The sequence below is a fragment of the Dendrobates tinctorius genome, unplaced genomic scaffold (genome assembly GCF_039654945.1).
Source record: "Dendrobates tinctorius isolate UK_male_01 unplaced genomic scaffold, ASM3965494v1 ptg000007l, whole genome shotgun sequence".
Classification (NCBI taxonomy): domain Eukaryota; kingdom Metazoa; phylum Chordata; class Amphibia; order Anura; family Dendrobatidae; genus Dendrobates; species Dendrobates tinctorius.
The window spans coordinates 2,582,039-2,607,499 of record NW_027361675.1 but is presented as its reverse complement, the minus strand read 5'-3'; the positions used below and the strand labels follow the sequence as shown (position 1 = coordinate 2,607,499).

At 40.8% G+C, this 25,461-nt stretch overlaps 1 protein-coding gene across 1 annotated transcript in view; it reads right to left on the bottom strand.

The window, feature by feature from the left end:
- The window catches only part of COL9A2 (collagen type IX alpha 2 chain), a 143,767-nt gene extending 119,379 nt beyond the window's left edge, over window positions 1-24,388 (bottom strand). Inside the window, exons 1-2 of the mRNA XM_073571876.1 lie at window positions 24,186-24,388; window positions 18,554-18,628 (exon numbers count right to left, since the gene is read on the bottom strand). Coding sequence (XP_073427977.1) covers window positions 18,554-18,628; window positions 24,186-24,257 — 147 coding nt within the window. The 5' untranslated portion in view covers window positions 24,258-24,388. The remainder of the gene's footprint in view (window positions 1-18,553; window positions 18,629-24,185) is intronic.
- Window positions 24,389-25,461: the final 1,073 nt, after the last annotated feature.

The window sequence follows — 25,461 nt, the reverse complement described above, 5'->3', positions numbered from 1 at the left end:
AAACTGAATGGGAGGAGACACAGATTAGGCTGGTTTCACATTAGCGCTTTTTAAGCGCACGCACGTGCGCGCCAAAATCAAACTTTTCGGATTTCGGCGTGCTCGGCGCACCGTCAAAAGTGCGCAGCGCAGGTCAAAGCGCAACTAGCGCACGGCCTGCGCACGATCTGCGCACCCTATGCTAAAGATAGGGTGCGCCGATCGCAGGCGCCGCTGTGCGCTAGGAGGCGGCGCTACAAGCAAGGGGCGGGCACGCCGGGCAGAGAGCCGGCTCGGGGGCGGAGCTACCCCCGGCCGCGCGTGCGCTTAAAAAGCGCTAATGTGAAACCAGCCTTAGATATTAGAAAAAACTTTTTGACAGTTAGAGTGATCAATGAGTGGAACAGGCTGCCACGAGAAGTGGTGATTCCTCCTTCAATGGAAGTCTTCAAACAGAGGCTGGACAGACATCTGTCTGGTATGATTTAGCGAATCCTGCTTTGAGCAGGGGGTTGGACCAGATGGCCCAGGATATCCCTTCCAACTCTACGATTCTATTATTTTACGTGTATATATATTTCTCCTCATACAGACATGTATATATATATATATTTCTCTTCATACAGACGTGTATATATATATATTTCTCCTCATACAGACGTGTATATAAATATTTTCTCTCTCTCTGCGCTGCAAATCTCCCAATGGAGGCGTGTGTCGTGCAAATCAGCGCCGCAGGATTTCCGTTACAGACAGACAGAATTAGACGATTATATAGTTGATATCTGCCCACATTACTCCCAAAATGTGAGATCTATCATAAGCCAGTAAATATCTACACAGGATCAAAGTTCAAGTGTCATTGTAATGGCGCACATGACATAATCACGCTGTTATCTAAGGATGTGTACAGCGTGACATGATCCTTAGATGATGTGGGCACGTCATGTCCATCTTGGTGATATAATATATTTAACAATTATGGTCATTAAATAGGCTTGCAAAAGATCTAAATCATAATGATTTTCTGTACCTTGTGCATCACAGCAACTTCAGGTCACAATACAACAGCATTCACTTCTTACAGTATGCTGCAATGTAGCAGTGGCATATCAAGATCTTTGGCTGCAGGTTGCTGTGTAGCCCCAGCTTCGGGTCATTCTTAGACAAGTCCACCAGTCTCATAGATGCCTATGGATCAGTTGATTTTGGTCAAGAGACCTACAACAGGTCCTTGCATTACAGTTTATCCATGCACAGTGATATATGCTCCATGAAATAATGTAACCCAATGTGACTTAGGTACAGTATATTGATTTCAACAGGGTCAATGGTAACCCAAAGAAACCATGGCAATATATCTGTTCTGGGCCATTCTGAATATTTTAGCATGTAAAGTTGACCAGTTTTTACTTTTTTGTAGATCATTTTCAACCTTCTTACAAGCTGACAGGTCCTCAGTAAAGTCAGACATGCATATTTGTCAAAGGTTCATTTACTGTTTTAAATAAGGCCACATTAAGGCATAGTTGTTGAAATTCTGAATCAACTAAATGAGTAAATACAGAATATTATCTGTATTTTATTTATGTTTGGTATTTTGTCTATCTGTATTGTGCTGTATAAATACAAAGCATCCATAGTTTAAGGCTATGTGCCCACAGTAGCATTGTAAACCTGACACAAAACCGGACTCCTTCCCAGAAAAAGCACGTCTTTTACCGCGCGTTTTTTGCGAAAAAAAGTGCGTTTTTATGTGTTTTTTTCCGTGCGTCTTGTGGACCATAGGAAATAGCTAAAAACACGGACTAAGCCACAAAATTAATGAATATGCTGCGTTTTTTAGCCGCTAAGCGTTCCTTAGCGGTAAAAAACGCATCCATTGGCACAAAAAGGCCAAAAAGCATTAAAATGATTGGGAAGCTTCTTTTAAGCGTTTTTGAAGCGGTTTGACCCCCTAAAAACGCTTCAAAAACGCTACTGTGGGCACACAGCCTTAGGGTTCCAAGCGTCTATGAGAATATGGTACCAAATAAGCTATCATGACAAGCCCACTAATGTACAATTTTGTAACTTCATTAAAGGGATATTCTCAAGTTTTGAAATTGCTTTAATTAGTTAAACAGCATGAACATAAGAAAGTTTCCAATTAACTTGCTTTTTCTATCTGCTTTCTCCTGTGTAGACATTTTTTTTTATACTGTACAGCTGATTTCCATGTAGTTTGGCCTCCAGATAATGGCGCAGTAGTTACATCCCAAGAGAGGAGTTAACTCTTAACTTCCCAGTCAGCTCTCTTCTGTTCACTGATTTTTATTTAGCAGTTAGCTGCTTATCTCCCAAATCTTCCTCTCATCTTCTAAATAGATGCGGTTATAAATCACCAGCCCAACAGATTTCAGAGCAGGTCTGCTAAGCCCAACTCTGGTCTCTCGAAGTCCAGAGCTGTGCATTTGTTGACATGCCCTGTTATCTCTGTGTGTCAGTGCAGTGATAGCGGTGTACACTCCAGAACAACCCACTGACAGATGAATGTGTTACAGCAGAACTTGTGCTGAGCTTTATAGTTCTACTACTACAGTTCTACTATTCACCAGAGCTGTCACTCAAGGAGGACAGCCTATCATGCTAGAAACCATGAAGTAATGAGATTGTCAGTCCCCCCCCCGTGTTAAAGCTTTAGCATAAAGGGGGGGTCCCATGGTCACACAGACCGTAATTCCTCTCATTTGATGTTATTTTGGCGGTCTTTTGCTTTCACCTCAGGTAAAGGTCAAAGCAAGGTCAAGGTTTTCTGCTTGGAGATAAGAAAACTGAGTTTGATTGGTTAAATCCGTACACCTTGGCGCCATTTTAACGGGCCATGATTGGTGGATTGGCCTGTGGCAGTGAAATCTATGAGTATTTAAACGGTTGCCGAGCGGTTTTCTCCTCAGTGAAGAAATTGTTTATAAAGAAAAGAAGATTCTCAATATGAACGTTCTCCTTCAGCAGATAATGGCAAGAGCCGGTGAAGAGGGTGGTGTGGACTGGCTAAAGGCTCTGTCACACTTAGCGATGTACCAGCGATCCCGACCAGCGATATGACGCGGTCAGGATCGCTGGTACATCGCTAAGTGGTCGCTAGTGAGCTGCCACACAGGCAGATCTCACTAGCGACATCGCTGGGGACGGGGGTCGCTACTTACCTGTCAGACGAGGCGATCCTGCGTACTCCCGCCCGGCTCCATGCGTCGCTCGTCGTCACAGCAGGAAGCGCCGCAGGAAGCTGACGACGAGAAACGGTCCTGGACGTTCTCGCGCGATCAACAATAACCAGCGGGGGAGCCGGTCGTAGGTAAGTATCAGACACAGCGATATCGCTAGCAATATCGCTATAACGTCACCGCCTAGTGAGGAGCAAGTCGCGCAGTCCAGCGCGAGATCCTGGGCGACGTCATTTATCAAGGCCGGGTACGTCAGCTGATACAGACAGCGGGGCAGACGGGCGCCGCGGTCGTAAAAGCACCGCGGCGGCCGCAAAGAACAATGCTCCAGCAGCCTCTGCCCCGTTATTGCCCGCTCAGCAGGAAGAATCTTCAGAGGATGAAGAGGATGAAGCGGCCGCTGGTCCCTCTCAGCTGTGCTCGCCTAACATGGAGGGCTTGAGCGCAGGCTGTACGCCGGATCAAGCTTCCAGGAGTACTGGAACACCATCCAGGAGTACTGGAAAGGGTGAGAACTTCAATGTGTGTTCGTCTAAAGGTCAAAGCCAGCTTAAAATGCTGTTGAGGAATGTGCTGGCGGAGGCGCTGGGTGAGGCTTTTTCCCCTACCCCCCAGCCAGCTATAAATATTGATGTAACGGATCCAAATTTGAGAGCGTTACCAAAAAATACTTTTAAGGAAGCTCTCACTTGCCAATTATCCCCACTGGGTTTCCATTTGAGCTCTGCCTCTAAAGAGCTCATTTGGGATTGTAAATATGTTGATTTATTTTCGCTTCTTCCTCGCCGGGAACAGCCGATCAGATTTGAACAAAAGACGATAAAGCGGAATCTGATGAATCCAAGCGTGGTATAGTTAAATCTTTTAACAATTGGATTCAGGCATTTTCGATTTATTCGGCTGTTCTCGGTGAGAAATATCCGAATTTGTGTAGTAATCTATTTCAGCATTTAGACATAATACTGGAAGCCTACAGGAATTTTGGTGGTTCGGCATGGCTTCATTATGATGAAGCATTTAGGCAAAAACTTGTTGTTCACCCAGAGGTTACTTGGGGGATTAAGGACGTCGGATTATGGATAAATTTAATGCTTCCTCAGAGACAGACCTTTCCTAGACAATCTACTTCTCCCTCTGTTAGGAAAGGGGTATGCTTTGCATTCAATGACTCATTTTGCAAATGGAGCCATAACTGCAGATTTCGGCACAAGTGCTCTTTCTGCGGGAACTCTCACCCTGCAGCAAAGTGTTTTAAGAAGCAATCTTCTCAGTAATCAGCTGTCAAAGAAATTAACACAAAAGGCTCCGACACCGGTGAAACTGGAAAACATGCTGTATTGGCTAGGCATTTATCCAAACAGGGAGAGCAGTAGATTGCTCTTTCAAGGTTTTTCCTTCGGCTTTCATGAACCCTTCTTTTGACGGAGTAGGTTGTACATTAGTGAGGAATTTGCCATCATTGGATTCGTACCACGACATAGCTAAAAAGAAAATTTTTAGCGAGCTGGAATTGGGCAGGTTTGCTGGCCCCTTTGACTATCCCCCATTTGTGAATTTTCGGATCTCCCCTTTAGGCATCGTTCCAAAAAAGGAGCAAGGCTCATTCTGTTTGATTCATCATTTATCCATTCCGTATGGTGATTCTCTGAATGACCAAACTGACAAGTCAGTTTGTTCGGTGAACTATGCCTCTTTTGACACTGCCATCAATATTTTAAGAAAATTTGGTAAGGATGCTTTGTTGGCTAAGTCTGACATCAAATCTGCATTCAGGCTTCTTCCGATTCATCCTGAAGGGTTCAATTCTTTGGGGTTTTATTTTGATGGTCACTATTTTTTTGACAAATGCCTTCCTATGGGTTTTTCTCTTTCCTGCTATTACTTTGAAAATTTTTCGTCCTTTCTGCATTGGACTCTGGAAGCTAATGCTTCTAATGTCGGTATCTTACACTACCTCGACAATTTTTTGATTGTAGGCCCAGCCTGTTCCTCAGACTGCTTTCAAGCCCTTTCAAAATTTTTATGTTTATGTGAATTCTTTGGTATCCCTGTCGCGCATGAAAAAACAGTTTATCCGTCCAAGTGTATTGAATTTTTAGGGATAACTTTGGATTCTTCCCTGATGGAATCTAGACTACCCTTCGACAAAGTGTCTAAGCTTCAGAACGAATTGTTTAAATTCATCAATAATGATAAAATTACGTTGAGAGAAATGAAATCTCTTTTAGGTCATTTAAATTTTGCGCTCAGAATTATCCCCATAGGCAGGCCATTCTCGAGGCGCCTATACGAAGCCACAAAAGGTTTATTGACTCCCCAATCTCACTTTCGAATAGGTTCTGATTTAAGAAAGGATGCTAAAATTTGGTTAAAATTTTTGACGGATTTTAATGGGAGGTCATGTTGGCAGTCTGAGTTTGTTCCAGCGGATTCAATCCCCTTTAGTTTTTCAGTAAGTAATGCAAATGGCTGTGCAATTTTTTTCTCTTCTCATTGGACAATTCAGAACATCCCTTTACCTTGGATTTCTATCGGGGTAAACAGGAATGTCATGGTGTTGGAACTCTTTGCCGTTTTGGTGGGTATATATTTATGGGGCTCTCAGATGCAAAACTCAAGATTTGTAATTCTTTCAGAGAACCAAGGTTTTTTGTTGGCTATCAACACGCTGTCATCCAAAAATAAATGGGCTGCTGAAATTCTCAGACAACTGACTTTGCTTTGCCTGAAATTTAATATTTGGGTTAAAGCGAAATATGGCTCTAGCTGTTGGAAATCGACTGTTGATTCACTATTTTCTAGTCAGCGTTTAATCTTTTACCAACAGGTTCCAAACACAGATACGGAAGCAACCCCTTGCCCTCAAGAATTTTGGGACTGGACAACAGTCTGATACCTTTCTTTATTCAGCAGTCGCTATCTGAGCGATCATGGGCCGATTATTCAGCCGCATGGCTTAGATGGTTTAATTTTTGTAATCTCTCTAATCTTGATCCTACTAATGCTAACCTTGTTTATGGTTTGAAGTTTGCGGAATTTTTGGTCAGTGAGGGGTTATCATTCTCAGCATTGAATAAGTCAATTTCAGGGGTGTCATTCTTTTTAAACCTTCTAGGGTACCCCCCTCTAACAAGCTTCTTTCCTCTCAGACAATTTTTGAAAGGTTTTAGGAGGGGTAATTTTACTCTAGACGCAAGACGTCCGATTTCTCATTCACTTTTAAAGGACCTCTGCGCTTCATTGCACAGAGTATGTATTAGTTATTACGAGTCATTACTATTTTCATCGGCATTTTTGATTGCCTTTTTCGGTGCCCTTCGTATAGGCGAAGTAATTTCCTCCAAAAAATCCGCCCTTTCTGGTCTGATGTACTCAGACATTGAATTCTATGAGGATTGCTTAATTTTTCTTGTCAGAAAATCGAAAACAGATCAGTGTGGTAGAGGGTCTAGAATAAAAATTGGAACCTTTTCTGACCCATCCATTTGTCCAGTAACTATTTTTAAAAAAATGGTTTCAGTTTCGGCCTTCCGTTCAAGGCCCTCTTTTTATTCATTTGGATCTTTCCCCTGCCACGATTTTTCAGTTTAATTTTTTATTAAAGAGATGCTTGAAATTACTAGGGAAGGATCATCTGAAAATTACTTCCCACTCATTCAGAATTGGGGCCGCTACTGAAGCGGCTAGGGCAAGCCTCTCGGATGCGAGAATTAAAAAGCTGGGTAGATGGGATTCCAAGAGATTTAAAATTTATATTCGCCATAGCCTTTATGATTATTAACCCTTTATTTAATTTTCAGGCCCGTTCGTGGTTTGGATAATTGGCCATTCTTATGTTTTATGGGCCCAGAAGAGGGCTAAACTTCGGTTTTACTCAGAGAACTTATCTTTCAGCCCTACATTGGTCCAAATATTCTGGCACAGCATTTGTGGGATGAAGTGGTCAAGTTTTATCGTAGAGCTTAAGAAATGTTCTAATTTATTTCCAGCTCCTGATTTAGTTTTATTTCACCTCGTTGGTAACGACTCAGGGAAAATGAAGACGTTGGACTCTTGATAGCAACGATGAGGTCGGATTTGTCATCACTGAAGCAATCCTTCCCTAGTACTGACTTCATTTTCTCTGAGATCGTAGCTAGATTGCTTTGGAGTAGGAACAACTCAAAGATTTTGAATAAAATACGGATTAGGGTTAATAGAGGTATTCAGAAATTTTTGCCATTAATTAACAGTTTTTCGTTCAGGCATGTTGACCTCGAAGGTTTGGTTCCGGGTTTATATCGTCAAGATTTAGTGCATTTGTCAGACATAGGTCTGGACATATTCAATCTGGATTTGCAGTCTATGGTTGAAAAGTGGCTGTCACTACTGGGGGGCGGGGCCACGTCTCTGTGAGCCCTGGCTTGTGGGAAAATCGCCCACTAAGGGGCGGATTGTGTCTTGGATGTGGCTTTAATGGGTATTTATATGGATTTATTTATTAATGGATTTGGTTTTAATTACTATTTTAAACCCAAAATAAACTCACGGCCACTTTTCATCCACTAGAATTGGTGTTGTGTCATTTATTTAATATATTAAATCGGTATTGTGGGACCATGTCAGTCCCCCCCCCCCCGCATTAAAGCTTTAGCATAACGGGGGGTCCCATGGTCACACAGACCGTAATTCCTCTCATTTGATGTTATTTTGGCGGTCTTTTGCTTTCACCTCAGGTAAAGGTGAAAGCGAGGTCAAGGTTTTCTGCTTGGAGATAAGCAAACTGAGTTTGATTGGTTAAATCCTTTCACCTTGGCGCCGTTTTAACGGGCCATGATTGGTGGATTGGCCTGAGGCAGTGAAATCTATGAGTATTTAAACGGTTGCCGAGCGGTTTTCTCCTCAGTGAAGAAATTGTTTATGAAGAAAAGAAGATTCTCCCACCCTCCCTCCCCCTTTTTCTGTTAATTGTCGTGATGTTTATTGTGGGAAAATCGCCCACTAAGGGGCGGATTGTGTCTTGGATATGGCTTTAATGGGTATTTATATGGATTTATTTATTAATGGATTTGGTTTTAATTACTATTTTAAACCCAAAATAAACTCACGGCCACTTTTCATCCACTAGAATTGGTGTTGTGTCATTTATTTAATATATTAAATCGGTATTGTGGGACCATGCATTGTTCTGAACTACTCAAGAGATAACTTGAGAAAACCCATTTTATATTTTGTAGGAAACAGTTAATCAGAATTATTACTGTTTTGGTTACTGAGTCTGGTGCTTCTCCCCTCTATCCATGGCCTCCTGGTTTTATTGTTCTAATAACAACTTGTTTTTATGAATAATATATATTTTATTGTATAATAATGGTGTCTCACTTAAATATAGGAGCCGCCTAATCTTTTCTGTGTATAGAAGATGTTTTGAACCCTGGCATGAATAACATGATTGTTTTTTCTGATTCCATTTACAAAAATACAGTTGTGATCATGCTAGCCTGTGATAGAATTGAGTTAAAGGGACTCTCAGAATTGTAATGCACAGGGTTGCTCCAAATTATATGGACTAAAAAATGCATTAAAGAGGCTATCCAACAAATGACTACATGATAATTGATAAGTGTTTGATTGCTGAAGACACTCCCACTGATAACTTGATGGGGGATTCCAAGACCCCTGTTTTATTCACTATGCAATCAATGCCAGGAGTTGGGATTTTTCAAACATGGCAGACACAGCTGATCACTGTACTGAGTTGTTGTCAGACTACATAGGCCAAGGCTACCCTGGTATTATCACCTGACCTCCATTAAGATGCTGCAATGTTAGAAAATATTTGGTAGAACTTCTGAACCTGGCTCACAATAGAAACAAGATAGTGAATGAGAAGTGCTGAATCATGGAGGGTTTTACACAGCTTCTGCAGTACATCTGAATTATATTAGGAATTATTATATTTTTATGGAATTCACTGTGTTGTATAATGAATCTTTATTCTGCAAGTCAATACAATAAGAGATTCACAATTTCTATAGTTTTTTTATGTTTTATAACTTTTGCATAATAAATAGCTTTACTGCCCCCTTCACATGTCTGTATAATACCGATGCCATAAAAAAACGGTACTGGCGCCATCAGTGTTTTGGGTCAGTGTGCCATCAGTGAGCCATCTGTGTGCCATCTGTTTTTTACAGTATGGCTTAAGAAAAAGCAATTCAAAAGCTTCTCTTACACTTTGGCATGTCAAACACGTACAGCATACGGACGACACACTGATGACACATAAATCGATAGACTTGTATTAGCACTCGACATCCATGCTGATGTTAAAAAATGGACATGTCGTTTGCACAAAGACATGGTCCATGCAAACACACAGATGTGTGTGCCACACCAAAGATTATCATAGGTAATTGTGTTATCCGTGAAAAAAACTGATGCCTCACGTACCTGAAATATGAACATGAGAAGGAGGCCTAAAGGGAATCTGTCAGAACAATCTACCATTCTAGGTCATTATGTAGGTCATAGGAAGCTGAATAAAATGATACCTTGGTATCTTGCGATCTAATGTCTTGTTCCAGAGAAATCCAGATTTTTCTTATATATAAATTACTTCTTCCAGGCTATTGAGAGGATGTTGCCTGAAAGATAACTCTGCCTCCAGAGCTTATTTTACATGAAGGGGAGTTACCAGAGTGAGACAAGTAACTAACACAGAACATGAAATATTAAATTTGTCTTCTTACAAACACATTTGCTGCATCTCTTGAGCTCTGCTGTATGGCAGCAATATTGCAACCTTGTCTGCCTGTGAGCTGGAAGCTTAGGAAACTGCAGATGTGTCAGTTATTGTCACACACAGCTGTGCAGTGAGATCAGGAGAGCAGAGAGCAGCCATTAGGTATCACACTGGTAACACTGGTAACCATTGTCACACTGGTAACTCCCCTTCATGTAAAATAAGCTCTGGAGGCAGATTTATCTTCCAGGAAGCGTCCTAACCATAGCCTGGAAAAGGTCATCTATATAAAGTGATAAAAGATGATTTCTCAACAACAAGCTATCTGATATGAGGCACACAGGTAGGACTTTTTTCAGCATTCTATATCCTTTATGCCCATATTAATAGTTTAGATACTGTAGGTCAAATTTGGTGACAGATTCCCTTTAAAAATTGATTTTTTCAATCAACTTATTATGTGAGCCATAGCTGAGCCATTGCATTTTTTCCATCCTTAACCCTGTGTGATGGCTTATTTTTTGCTTATTGTTACCCTGTGATCGCAATGCATTTGGGAGCTGATGGACTATCAAACTCTTTAGATGCCGTTGTCCATAAAGGCTGTGACATCTAAGGGGTTAAACTTTAAGCAAAATATTGAAATGTAAGTAAATAGATGTCAGCTCCTATCACCTTGTACCAAATTATACCACGTTATTCATCTAGGCTCTGAATTTTTCTTTTTTTTGTTTTTAATGCAGGCTTATTAAATTTCTATGAGCTGTCCAGATTAAAGAGTGTTCTCAAGTTTGAAAGTTATCTCCCATCCAAAAGATTGTGGCTAACTTTCCGATCACTTGGGTTTGGCTGCCATGGCCCAACTGATCCCGAGAACCAGGCCTCTGAATAGATCAGACGTCAGTCATGTGCAATGCCTCTTCTTTCACTGTAATAGGAGCACCAAAGATCAGCCGAGTGCAGCACTCAACTATCTCGTAATGTAATAATATTTCCCAGCAGATTAACCCTATATATTAGGCATATAGCATTTTTCAAGGTGACATGTTCCCTTTAATTATTATTTTTAAAAATAACACCAACAATACAGTTGTGGCCAAAAGTATTGACACTCCTGCAATTCTGTCAGATAATACTCAGTTTCTTCCTGAAAATGATTGCAAACACAAATTCTTTGGTATTATTATCTTCATTTAATTTGTCTTAAATGAAAAAACACAAAAAGGATTGTCCTAAAGCCAAATTGGATATAATTCCACACCAAACATAAAAAAGAGGGTGGACAAAAGTATTGTCACTGTTCGACATATCATGTGATGCTTCTCTAATTTGTGTAATTAACAGCACCTGCAACTTACCTGTGGCACCTAACAGGTGTTGGCAATAACTAAATCACACTTGCAGCCAGTTGACATGGATTAAAGTTGACTCAACCTCTGTCCTGTGTCCTTGTGTGTACCACATTGAGCATGGAGAAAAGAAAGAAGACCAAAGAACTGTCTGAGGACTTGAGAAACCAAATTGTGAGGAAGCATGAGCAATCTCAAGGCTTCAAGTCCATCTCCAAAGACCTGAATGTTCCTGTGTCTACCGTGCGCAGTGTCATCAAGAAGTTTAAAGCCCATGGCACTGTGCCTAACCTCCCTAGATGTGGACGGAAAAGAAAAATCGACAAGAGATTTCAACGCAAGATTGTGCGGATGTTGGATAAAGAACCTCGACTAACATCCAAACAAGTTCAAGCTGCCATGCAGTCCGAGGGTACAACAGTGTCAACCCGTACTATCCGTCGGCGTCTGAATGAAAAGGGACTGTATGGTAGGGGACCCAGGAAGACCCCACTTCTTACCCCGAGACATAAAAAAGCCAGGCTGGAGTTTGCCAAAACTTACCTGAAAAAGCCTAAAACGTTTTGGAAGAATGTTCTCTGGTCAGATGAGACAAAAGTAGAGCTTTTTGGGCAAAGGCATCAACATAGAGTTTACAGGAGAAAAAAAGAGGCATTCAAAGAAAAGAACACGATCCCTACAGTCAAACATGGCGGAGGTTCCCTGATGTTTTGGTGTTGCTTTGCTGCCTCTGGCACTGGACTGCTTGACCATGTGCATGGCAGCATAATGTAGGGCCCAGTGTGAGAAAGCTGGGTCTCCCTCAGAGGTCATGGGTCTTCCAGCAGGACAATGACACAAAACACACTTCAAAAAGCACTAGAAAATGGTTTGAGAGAAAGCACTGGAAACTTCTAAGGTGGCCAGCAATGAGTCCAGACCTGAATCCCATAGAACACCTGTGGAGAGATCTAAAAATGGCAGTTTGGAGAAGGCACCCTTCAAACATCAGGGACCTGGAGCAGTTTGCCAAATAAGAATGGTCTAAAATTCCAGCAAAGCATTGTAAGAAACTCATTGATGGTTACCGGAAGCGGTTGGTTGCAGTTATTTTGGCTAAAGGTTGTGCAACCAAGTATTAGGCTGAGGGTGCCAATACTTTTGTCTGGCCCATTTTTGGAGTTTTGTGTGAAATGATCAATGTTTTGCTTTTTGCTTCATTCTCTTTTGTGTTTTTTCATTTAAGACAAATTAAGTGAAGATAATAATACCAAAGAATTTGTGTTTGCAATCATTTTCAGGAAGAAACTGAGTATTATCTGACAGAATTGCAGGGGTGTCAATACTTTTGACCACAACTGTATATGTAAAAATGTATTTAATAGTTTTCAATTGCTGGTTATGTGCATGCATATATCAACATCTAGTGGTTGAGATAGATACTGCAGTCGCTTTCCCTCCTTTACAAAATTATTGGTAGCTAATTCACTAGTAATATTCTCATATCGTACATTAGTGATGATTACCTGTATGTGCTGCGTAAAAACCTATAAAGAAATCTGTATAGCCAAGATAAAAGTATAAAAATAAGTTTCTTGTAACAATATTTCAAAACACAAATGCTGGACACTGGACGGCGACAGACCATGAAGGAGGAGATTAAAATATAATGTGTAAATATGGACGATCCAAAACAAGTGCATGAAGTATGGGAAGATGACAGAAGGTATGGTAAGTATAAGAGGATAAAGGGTATGTAAATATGGATATGCTCAACGGTTAAATAATGTGTAGAAACATTAAGCTGAATATATACAGGTGCTTCTCACAAAATTAGAATATCATCAAAAAGTTAATTTATCTCAGTTCTTTAATTCAAAACGTTAAACTCATATTATAGAGTCATTACAAACAGAGTGATCTATTTCAATTGTTTTATTTCTGTTAATGTCAATTATGGCTTACAAAAAACACCTGTAAAAGGCTTCTTAAGCATTTAAAAAGGTCCATTAGTCTGTTTCACTAGGCTCCACAATCATGGGGAAGACTGCTGACTTGACAGATGTCCAGAAGGCAGTCATTGACACACTCCACAAGGAGAGGAAGCCACAAAGGATCATTGCTAAAGAAGCTGGCAGTCCATAGAGTGCTATATCTAATCATATTAATGGTAAGTTGAGAGGAAGGAAAAAGTGTGTTGTAGAAAAAGGTGCTCAAGCAACCAGGATAACTGCAGCCTTCAAAGGGAGGAGATTCACAAGGAGTGGACTGCTGCTGGAGTCACTGCTTCAAGAGCCACCACATACAGAGGTATCCAGGACATGGGCTAGAAGTGTCGCATTCCTTGTAGCAAGCCTCTCATGACCAATAGACAACGCCAGAAGCATCTTACCTGGGCCAAGGAGAAAAAGAACTAGAATGATGCTCAGTGCTCCAAGGTGTTGTTTTCAGATGAAAGTAAATTTTGCATTTCATTTGGAAATCAAGGTCCCAGAGTCTGGAGGAAGAGTGAAGAGACACACAATCCAAGCTGCTTGAGATCTAGTGTGAAGTTTCAACAATCAGTGATGGTTTGGGGAGCCATGTCATCTGCTGGTGTAGGTCCACTGTGTTTTATCAAGATCATAGTCAGCGCAGCCGTCTACCAGGAAATGTTAGAGCATTTCATGCTTTCCTCTGCCGACAAACTTTTTTGAGATGGACGTGTCATTCTCCAGCAGGACTTGGCTCCTGTCTACACTGCCAAAAGTACCAACACCTGGTTTAAAAACAACAGTATCACTGGGCTTGATTGGCCAGCAAACTCGCCTGACCTTAACCTCATAGAGAATCTATGGGGTATTGTCAAGAGGAAGATGAGAGACACCAGACCCAACAATGCAGACGAGTTGAAAGCTGCTATTAAAGCAACCTGGGCTTCCATAACACCTCAGCAGTGCCACAGACTGATCACCTCCATGCCACGCCGCATTGATGCAGTAATTGATGCAAAAGGATCCCCGACCAAGTATTAAGTGCATTTATTGAACATACATTTCAGTAGGCCAACATTTCAGATTTTAAAATCATTTTTTCTAGCTGGTGTAATAAAGTATTCTAATTTACTGAGATAATGACTTTTGGGTTTTCATTGGCTGTAAGCCATAATCATCAACATTAACAAATAAACACTTGAAAGAGATCACTCTGTTTGCAATGACTCTATATAATATATTAGTTTCACTTTTTTTATTGAAGAACTGAAATAAATTAACTTTTTGATAATACTCTAATTTTGTAAGAAGTACCTGTAGTATTAAAAATAATAAAATAAGCCACAGAATCCAAGATAAGGCCGGGGAAAGACTTGCGAGAAACTCGCACAAGTCTCGCATCTTAATACCCGGCAGCTGAGCGCTCCGCTCCCGAGTGCCGGCGGCAGTGCTGGGTATTAAGATGCGAGACTCATGCGAGTTTCTCGCAAGTCTGACCCCAGCCTAAAAGTCATCTTTACCCATGTATTCCTCCTGCTGAACTGGCGCCCTCTAGTGTTTCTCCTATTTTTAACATTTGTCTTTGGAAATATTGTTACAATAAATGTTTAGTTATATTTTTATCTTGACAAAAAGCAGGTTTTTGCCAGGGAGACTTTGCCCACACATTCTTTTTGATGCTGCTCCTGCTTTTTTCTTTTTGTACTTTCATCTTGGCTACACACATTTCTTTGTAGCTTTTTTTCAATTTAATCAGGTGTTTTATAGCCGGTATACTGTTTTAGCTGCTTCATTTAGGTGCGCTGTTACTCTTTTGTAAACATTATCTGATACTCATGATTACTTCTTTTTTATCACAGCTTTCATATACTGCTCTTTGCACCATTTTTTGATAGCTGGCTTGTTTGTCTACCTGTACATGCTGCGTGCAGAATCTCCAGTATATTCCTCATATGCAGCGCTATACAATACTGTCTTTTGTGGTAGACCATAGTACTAAATGTGTATAACCCTAAGGGGGTTTTCCATTTTTGGAAAAAAAGGTTCCCAAATCACTACTCCTGTCTCTATTACAACTGCAGAGGTGGGGGCAGACATAACTGCACTGGGGCCCAATAGGTAAGAGGTCCTACTTTGACCTCTAAAGCAGCAAGAAGTCCTGTCACAGATCCATAAAGGACTAGACCAATATACCATCCTTGTACTTCTTCTGTGTCCACCTCTATGCAGAGATGACATCACATCAACAGTTCACATCACTGCTGCAGCCCAATCATTAAGCTCACCAGCTTGGCCAATGTAGACGTGATCCCACTGCTGCAACTGTGGAGAATGACTGCTGGAGCGGGGGCAGACGAGTACTATTTCATACTAGATGGTGGCCCGATTCTAACGCATCCGGTATTCTAGAATATAGCCAGCGGAAGACTGACGTTCAAAAGATGGTCCAGGACGATCCACCACGATCGGTGATCTCACAGCGGGGGCCTGGTCGCTGCTGCGTGTCACACTGAGGCTAAGTACCTACGTTGCAGAAATGCTGCGGAAACTTCCGCAGCATTTCCGCAACTCCCGCCGCGGGAAAAACGCATGCGAATTCGCATGCGTTTTCCCACGGAAAACATGCGTTTTTCACGCGATTTTCGAGTGCAGAATTCAAGCGCATTCCAAGCGATTTGAAGCATCACTTGGAATGTGATTGACAGGTTGGTCACACTTGTCAAGCATAGTGTTTGACAATTGTGATCAACTTTTTACTATTGATGCTGCCTATGCAGCATCAATAGTAAAAGATAGAATGCAAAATATAATAAAAAAAAAAAAAAGGTTATTCTCACCTTCCGATGGCCCCCAATCTCCTCTCCACGCTCCCGGCATCTTCCGGTCCCAGTAATGCTTAGCGCGAAGGAGCGGAGATGACGTCACTCTCACGAGAGTGTGACGTCATCAGCGGTCTTTCGCGCAAAGCATTACTGGGACCGGAAGATGCTGGGCGCATGGTGAGAAGAGGAAAAGAGTCCGGGGGCCGTCGGAAGGTGAGTATATCACTATTTTTTATTTTAATTCTATTTTTTACAGATTTATGGTACCCAGGGCTTGGAGGAGAGTCTCCTCTCCTCTGGACCCTAGGTACCATCCGCACATTGAGCGCTGCGCCGGTCATCTCCCGGCTGCGTCGCCGCTGACCTCCGAGCGGCAGGAGATGACCCGCGGCAACCATCGGGAGATCAGAAGCCGATGGTAGCAATGGTGTGCATCGTTCGAATTCCGCGCCAATTCACGGCCGGACTGCACCTGTCGCTGATTGGTCGCACCTGGCCGTCCGCGACCAATCAATCAGCGAGGCGGGATTTCCGTTACAAACAGACAGACAGACAGAATTAGACGATTATATAGTAGATAGTAATTTTACATTACAAGAACCATTTGGGGTCCACTTTTTTAAAAGCGGAAAACCCCTTTAAATGACACTACAGATAGTCATAGATTATAAAATGATTCAGCCAACATTTAAGAAAACCAAGCAGCTTTTTCCAGTAAAGCTGTATTACAAGAAATCATATCACCAATAGTAAGCGTTACTGTATTTTGGAGGCTTGATATTGGTCTTCACCTTCTAATACCTTAAAGATTGATTGTCATTATAATTTTTTATTTCATAAATCAATAGTGCACATGAAAATAAGAAACTTTACATTATATCTTATCAGAGAAATCTGCTTCTTGTACCTCCTGGACTGATCATTTACTCACAAAATTCGGAATTCACAGGTAAAATCTGTATTCAGTGAAGACAGATTGTAACATTACTGAGACAGGAGATGGCAGTTACTACTGACGAGATTCTATAGGTACCTTTACATGGGAGAGGTACGCTGCACATTATCAGGATTTTCTGGGTGTAAAATCTGCATGGTATGACTGTAGCAGCAATTTGGATAAGAGGTTTTCAGATCTCATTCTTAGGCCGGGGTCACACTTGCGAGTGCAATGCGAGAAAGTTGCGCGAGTCTCTCGCATCAATACCCGGCACTGCCACCGGCGGTTCGGACTGGAGTGTTCAGCTGCATAGAAAGACATGTTGCCGCACACTCCGGTCCCGAGTGCCGGGTATTGAGACGAGAGACTTGCGCGAGTTTCTCGGATTGCAATCGCAAGTGTGACTCCGGCCGTAGGCTGTAAAGAATATCCACACATTATTGGAAACTCCTGTGGTGTAGATTTTCAACACGGAACATGTCGATTATTTCCTGAGATTTCCATTGTGGATTTTACCCTTTGCCAAGTCAAAATCTGTGGCAAATATGCAAGTAACTGAATCTTGCCAAGGAATCAAGGAAGAATTGGTTTCATATTCTGCTCAGCTTACATGGTGGCTTGCTATAACCCCTAAAAAGTAAAAGGAGGCCTAAAAAATACCTGGATCTTGGATCTCTAAAAATTAATGAAAACCTGTCTTCATTTTTAAAGGCTTAAAATGTGAAAGTAGTGCATGTAACCCAATAAAAGCAATACCTTTTTTGTAAAGGTCCATTTTTGCATAGCAATTTGGCATAGAAGCCATATGCAAATCAGGACGGAGGTGTGAGCAGGAGGGGTTGTTAAAACACTTGAAAGAAGCTGTCAAAGTGCACTGACACGCCCCCAGTGCACTTCCAGCCTGATGCCTGATTTGCATTTGTTTTTTATGCTTGGTTTCCCATGATGACTGGCTTCTTGGATCATTTTACAGGGGAGCAAGCTCTTATGCAGCCATACTGCTAGTTCTGTATGTCAGACGTGCTGATATGTTCCCTTTAACTGCACTATGCAAATCACCATGATCTTCTAAGATGTCTGTGATCTGTCTGGATAGCACAGTCAGTACAGCCAATGGCCTACATCCAAAAAAAGTGACAAAAAAACACATTTGTAAACAACAATGGCAAGACGCCAAAGGTCTGCACCAAAGGTTTTTACCCACTGTTTAAGCAAATGTCCTGGAAGTAGAAACAGAAAAATACAAGTAGAGGGCATAACACCCTTGCTATTAATTTAACCCTTACCGAATTTAAGATCATATTCATGGAAGTAATACAGAACATTAAAAAAATCTAGGCATAAAGATTTTTTGAAGAAGTTTTCATTAAAAGAATGTAAAAGTAAGTAATGAAAACTGAACTAAGTAATCACTACCACCATATTGGTAGATTTTTACATTCATTTCATATTAAACGGAGCAGAATTCTGCAGCCTTACTATGTAGGAAAAAGCTACTTTCGCCATCTAGTGGTAGTGGTTAGGAAGTGTTCAGATTCTGTCTGGTACACACAGTGGCTCTTTGTTCCAGGTTTGTATACTCACATCTATGCCATCTGATCCCGGGATACCTGGCAGGCCCGGAGGACCGGGAGGCCCTGGTGGACCTGGAGGACCAGTCTGTAGGAGAAATAAATCAGAGATTAGATAAAAGTATATGTCTGCATAGATTAAATTAGTTAGTCTACTGCAATGGATTACAGAAGAAATATATACATAAGAGATCATATAAAACAGAATATTTATGAAGACTAAAACATTTTCATGCTCATGAGTTTAGAGACCTTTAACCCTTATCCTTCTGAATAATGACTTAGGTGAGGCTCCGCAGAGCAATCTATCTCGTTGGCATCTCCGTCATGTTGACATTTATGCCAAGATGCATGTGAAGATAATTCTTCAGATTGATCTACTACTATACAGAACTGTGTAAAAAATGTGTTAAAATGATCACTGTGACCCCAAATTACTACAATCTCTACAGAGGTCTGTGTCTACCAAACAAAAGCGGTGTCTGGGGGTAGAGAGGGTTATGGGGGTCCATTTGGATCACTCCCAATGCTGTAGAGGTTCAGTGTTCAGCATTAGTTGTCCGTCATCCGCAGCCAAGAAGAGAGAAACTGACATTGTATAGCGGCCCCATAGTGCACTGGGGCGTTGCAGATTCTCTCCGTGACCGGTCGGCTGGCAGGAGCATCTCCGGACTTGGATACACATAGAAAATCCAGTTTAGCCTTTTATCTCATGTACATTTTCAGACCCATGAATCAGCTGACAAAAACACCATGTATATTGTATATTAGTGGTTAAATCTAGTTTTCAGGCTTATTAATGAGTTTTGTGCCTGTAGCGTAGTCGGGGACGTCCGTGGTTTGTGGATTTTGTGGTGCTTTAATTGTGTGAAGTAATTACAGTATATTGTGTACGTATGTATGGGTAAAAAACGACTACCACGCACGGCAGCGTAAAACATGGGCCTCACTTATCAAAATTGCACAACTGTCTTGGTTGCCCTAAGCAACCAATCAGAGCCTAGCTTTCATGTTCTCCCGAGCGTCTAAGAAATGAAAGCTGAATCCTGACTGGTTATTACGGGAAGGCAGCTTTACTGCTAGACAGGTCAATAAGGCCTGTGCAATATGGCTGCCACCATGGTGGTTGGCTCTTATATAAGGATATGTACAGAATAGTAGAGTGCATAGTAAGATGGTGAGAAACCATACCTGAAGGATAGGGTTTTAATAAACATTAGAAAAACATAGGACCACCCCTGAGGAAGTCACAACTGTGACAAAACACATGGGGTTGCTTCATGTCCCCTTATTTTTTATGAAGTAATCATTTTGTTAATATTTATATTTCCTTATATATTGGATTATTTATTAGGATACTTTATCTGGTTCATTCACTATTTTGGACTTTCATGCATTGAGAAGATTCCTTTTGCACTTCATATGCTCTATTTTCTATGCTTTGAGGTTTGCCACCTTATAGGGTGAGATAGGGGCTATTTTTGACACCAACACTTATTAATGTATTTTTTGAGGGTCTTGTATTTAGCTTTATGCACTTTTTAAATGTTTTTATGGCATTTTTGTTTTACATGAATTATTTGTATTACTGTAATCTAATAAAGTATATTATTAGTCAGTGTGCTTGATCCATTCTATATAGCTGTCTTTTGCTTTAATATATAAATGTCATATAATATAGTTGCTACTACTGTGCTATGCTGTCCTTTGTGAATACTTATGGTAGTGTGAATATAGGGGTAATGAGCCAAATACAAAATGGCTGCTCCTACTGTGGTTGTCTGTCATTTATGAATGCTTATTATAAAGCCAATGGTGGATGATAAGAGACAATCTTAGATTAAGGCTACGACCAGACAGATGTAGATTCTCTCATCTGAGAGAATCGGGACAATTAGACAACTGACCATCTGATCAAACACTGGTCAGAGATTGACCAAAGTGTCAGCATAGGATGATCTGATTCTCTCGGATGCACACTGTGAGGAGAAGATGGAGAACAAAATGTCTCCTTCTTTTCCATTGTGTGAGCTGACGGAAATCAGATGTCATCCAAGTGCAGTCCATGTTTTCCATGACCCCAAAAACTTGAATGGGTGAGTGGCATCCGAATTCAAAGTGAAATGGCAGCATGCTGCAATTTTTTCCACTGACAGACATCGATCATCAGCATTGCCCCATTGAATACCATTGGTCCGAGTGCTAGCCGATAAAAAATGGGATAGTACTCATCCGATGTATACGCTGGTGTGAACGAGCTCTTAGAATGTTTGGCACATTTCAAACTCAAATTACTCAAAATTAGGTGCCTTGTATTAGTGTTTCAACCAGATGTTAATCAATGTTGGATTTTAACCCTTAATTCAAGTGGTAAGTTTGACCGATTGTCAATAATGTGAATATCCACAGATGGGCAGTGTTGAGGTTCCATGTTTCAGATCATTCTTATTCTGAAATAGGTAAGCTGTCCTCTCTCTATTTTGGATATATACAGTAAATACCTAGGGCATTGTGTATAAGTATATGCTATAGATACATAGGGCATAACCTATAAAATACATACTCAGGGCATTGTGTATAAGTATATGCAATAGCTACATAGGACATAACCTATAAAATACATACTCAGGGCATGGTGTATAAGTATATGCAATAGATACATAGGACATAACCTATACACTACATACCCAGGGCATTGTGTATAAGTATATGTAATAGATACATAATGCATAACCTATACATTACATAGCCAGGGCATTGTGTATAAGTATATGAAATAGCTACATAGGACATAACCTATAAAATACATACTCAGGGCATTGTGTATAAGTATATGCAATAAATACATAGGACATAACCTATAAAATACATACTCAGGGCATTGTGTATAAGTATATGTAATAGATACATAGGACATAACCTATACATTACATAACCAGGGCATTGTGTATAAGTATATGCAATAAATACATAGGACATAACCTATACACTACATACCCAGGGCATTGTGTATAAGTATATGCAATAGATACATAGGACATAACCTATAAAATACATACTCAGGGCATGATGTATAAGTATATGTAATAGATACATAGGGCATGACCTATACACTACATAACCAGGGCATTGTGTATAAGTATATGCAATAGCTACATAGGACATAACCTATACACTACATAACCAGGGGATTGTGTATACATATATGCAATAGATACATAGGACATAACCTATACACTACATAACCAGGGCATTGTATATAAGTATATGCAATAAATACATAGGACATAACCTATAAAATACATACTCAGGGCATGATGTATAATTATATGTAATAGATACATAGGGCATAACCTATACACTACATAACCAGGGCATTGTGTATAAGTATATGCAATAGCTACATAGGACATAACCTATACACTTCATACCCAAGGCATTGGGTAACAGCATATACATAGCGCATATATCAAAACAGTCCATACTCAGGGCATTGTGCATAAGTATATGTAATACATACATAAAGCCTAACCTATACACTACATACCCAGGGCAATGTGTATTGTACATACCTATGCTGCACATACCTGGGGCATAGTGTATAATTTACTGACAAAAGTTAAATGGTTAATAAAGATGATCACAATTTGCAGCAATATCAATGCGGATGAGTAATATGAAATACAGGCCTAATTCGCTCTCTGAAACCGTCAACTGATCATTTATTTCTGGCATACATCTAAATTGGCTGAAAAATAAAGCTAAGTCCCCAGAATGTGCAGTCTTCCCTGCAGGATACCGAAAGAAGACTAGCTAAGCATTCATGTCGGCAGGCAGCAGTGGCTCTGTCCTTTCATTTGTTTGTGTTCAGGGGCTCTGTGACTGTGTGGGGAACAGGATCAGACCCCTGACTCCTGAATGGCAAACTTTGTTCTCACATATGAATGCCAAATGTCTCAGGATTCTGCATTCCTCCTGCCTCCTGACCTACAATCACCTTCACATAACCAGCCCACTCCCTCTCTGAAAAAGTCTCTTACACATCCCATCAGCATAAGGGTCCATTACTATAAGCTACACTCCATCACTACTAACATAGATAAGGATCTAAGTCAAATCTGTATATTTTACACATTGCTCCCTAGTAATTAAAATTGCCTTTCCGTGTATCTAGGTTACAGCTGTGTCAGGCAGAGTTGGGTGATGGTGAAAATGGCAGCAATTACAGTACCCACATGCATTGTCACCCAGCTTTTCCAGGTCCCTGAACAGCAAATTTCCTTAATTATAGTAGACATATGATGAACAGGTTGCTTTTCACTCTGGCAAAGCTGTGTGCAATCTCTATGGAGGGCTGTATTGGTGGTCTTTTAGGATTGATAAACAGCTTTCCCAACTAGAAATGCATATAAATATATATATACATATATATATATATATACTGTATATATATATGCTGCAAAATTACTGAATACATTTTTAGCAATTTGAAAGAATACTAATTATCATTATATTTATATAGCAGATATATATACTGAATTTAGTTCTTATTTTAAATGGAAAGGCTAGTAAGAGAGAAAGTTCTACTTTAAGGCTAGAAAAATGGGCTCCTTTAAAGGCCCAGTGTGCCACAATGTGTAAAAGAGTTCAGGAGTATGGGAGCATAGCAAAACAACTAAGCAGTAAAGTAACAAATGACATAAAACATATACATATATGTGTCTGAGCCATGAACTAAGACTAAGGCCACGTTCACACATTCAGTTTTTGGTGAGTTTTTGACCTCAGTATCTGTAAGCCAATACCAGGAGTGGGTGATAAATCCAGAAGTGGTGACGTGTTTCTATTAGACTTTTCCTCTGATTGTCCCACTCCTGGTTTTGGCTTACGAATACTGAGGTAAAATACTGACCAAATACTGACCGTGTGATGGTGGCCTAAGGCCTCATTCAGACATCAGTTTTTTGTGTACAAGTTCCATCTGTAGTTTTCTTCGGATAGAACATGAACCTATTATAGTCTATGGTGTAGTTCACAGGTTCAGTTCACGTATTGTGGAACGAGTGGTCAGCACAATATCTTGGAGACAAGTCCAATATGATCAGATTTTTGTATCAAAATAACCAATGAAATTCCATGGGTCCGTGAAAAATCGGACAGCACTCAGATGCCTTCCATGTGCTGTCCTTTTTCACAGACTGTTTCTTAGGAGGAGCGTGAGAAACCTTCAACAGTTTTTTATTTCATCTAAGAAAAAAACTGGTGAGAGTCTGACCAAAGTGATGGTAAAACCGATTCAACTAAACTCTGATAATAAAACACCCATAAAACTTTAAGCCTACAAGGGTTGGCACACGATAGACCCCTTAAGCACCAACTATTGACTTATATCAAGGCTACCATGGGCCTCCATTCTCTCCGACATCCTTGAAGTATATTGCAGCTCAAGTCCATTTACAGATTTGTTCTCTCTTCTGCCATCAGGAGTATGAAAATAGTAAGAGGTAAAACTATGAGGTCATTTCTAGAAAGAAAACCAGCTCCTACACTAGATTAAAGCTACACATCCAAGGACAATACACCAATGCAGCCTCGAAATGGCATTATCATTCCAAAAAAATCCACAAAATGTCAAATAAACTTACAAACTGTGCCAGAGAAAGACAGATGAGATGAACAATCACAGAGAGCTGTAGGCTTCCCCATACATTGGCCATGGTGATAGCTTCAGGTTGCCAGAGGACCTGCAGGGAGGGGAGGGGAAAGCCACAGGGGCTTGTCAAAAAATCCTTCTAGCAAGGTTAGAGCTCCAGCTAGCCTTGTGTTGCCAGACCCCAAATACTGGAAGATATGGGATGAAGCCCACTGACACACTGAGATGGGGTAAGGTTAGAGGAGGGAGGAGAATCCAGGAATATTCAATAGGCTGCTAGGTGGGAAGAGTGGGCAATTGGCTGGTGGGAGAAAGAACCCTCCCTTCATCCCTTCCTGACATCACGTCAAGGCTTCAGGTACCAGGGCTCAATTCCCACAGCCCCTTAATGCGTTCCTAAAATACTTTACAAAACCTAACATTAGCTTAGTTGACTAAAAGACTGTTATTGTGCTGAAAGTATGTGAGGTCCCTGTGTATTCTGATTTATCTAAATTCACATTTCATTCTCTACAAGTGCACATCACTAAAATGAATTACAAACATAGCAGAACCGGTCTCTAGAACTCTACGGATCAGAATTTACTTTGTATTTTTCACGGTGATGAAGGAAGACCATGCAGACACACAAAGACTGGGTGATGTAGCCCAGAGCAAACATTTGCAGAACTCCTCAGTAGGACGGAGCGAGCACTGAATGGCTCCTTGTTCAGAGCAGACAGCTACTCCTCTATCTACTTTATATGTTCCTTCCCTGCACGCTCCTCACTGACTCCGGCCTGGTCTTATAATGTACCCCATTGTGCGTACCCAAACTATACATGAGAAGAACTGAGGGAAATACCATGTAACCCTTAGTGTGCTGACAGGGAATTAACAGAGGGAAAACTGCAAATCTGTACCTGGTACTTGTGGCTGATTGCGTCACTAGAGGGCTCTCATGCCCAGTCAGAAAATCCCCTCATTCTCACCACAGTGCTACATTGTCTGACTGTTTGCTTGAGAATGTAATTGTTTAATTGTTTGGTGTAGAAAATGACAGGATATTAAAGGGAATGTGTTAGCAGATTTTTGCTACCTCATCTGAGAGCATCATGATGTAGGCTAAGGCTACTTTCACACTTGCTTTTTTTTGCAGCGCGTTTTTCCCGCAAAAAAAGAGTGTAAAAAACGCATACAAATGCTGTGTTTTTTTCAAGCATTTTTATGCGCATGCATGAAAAAAACGCAGCGCTTTTATGCGTTTGTATGCGTTTTTAGTGCATTTT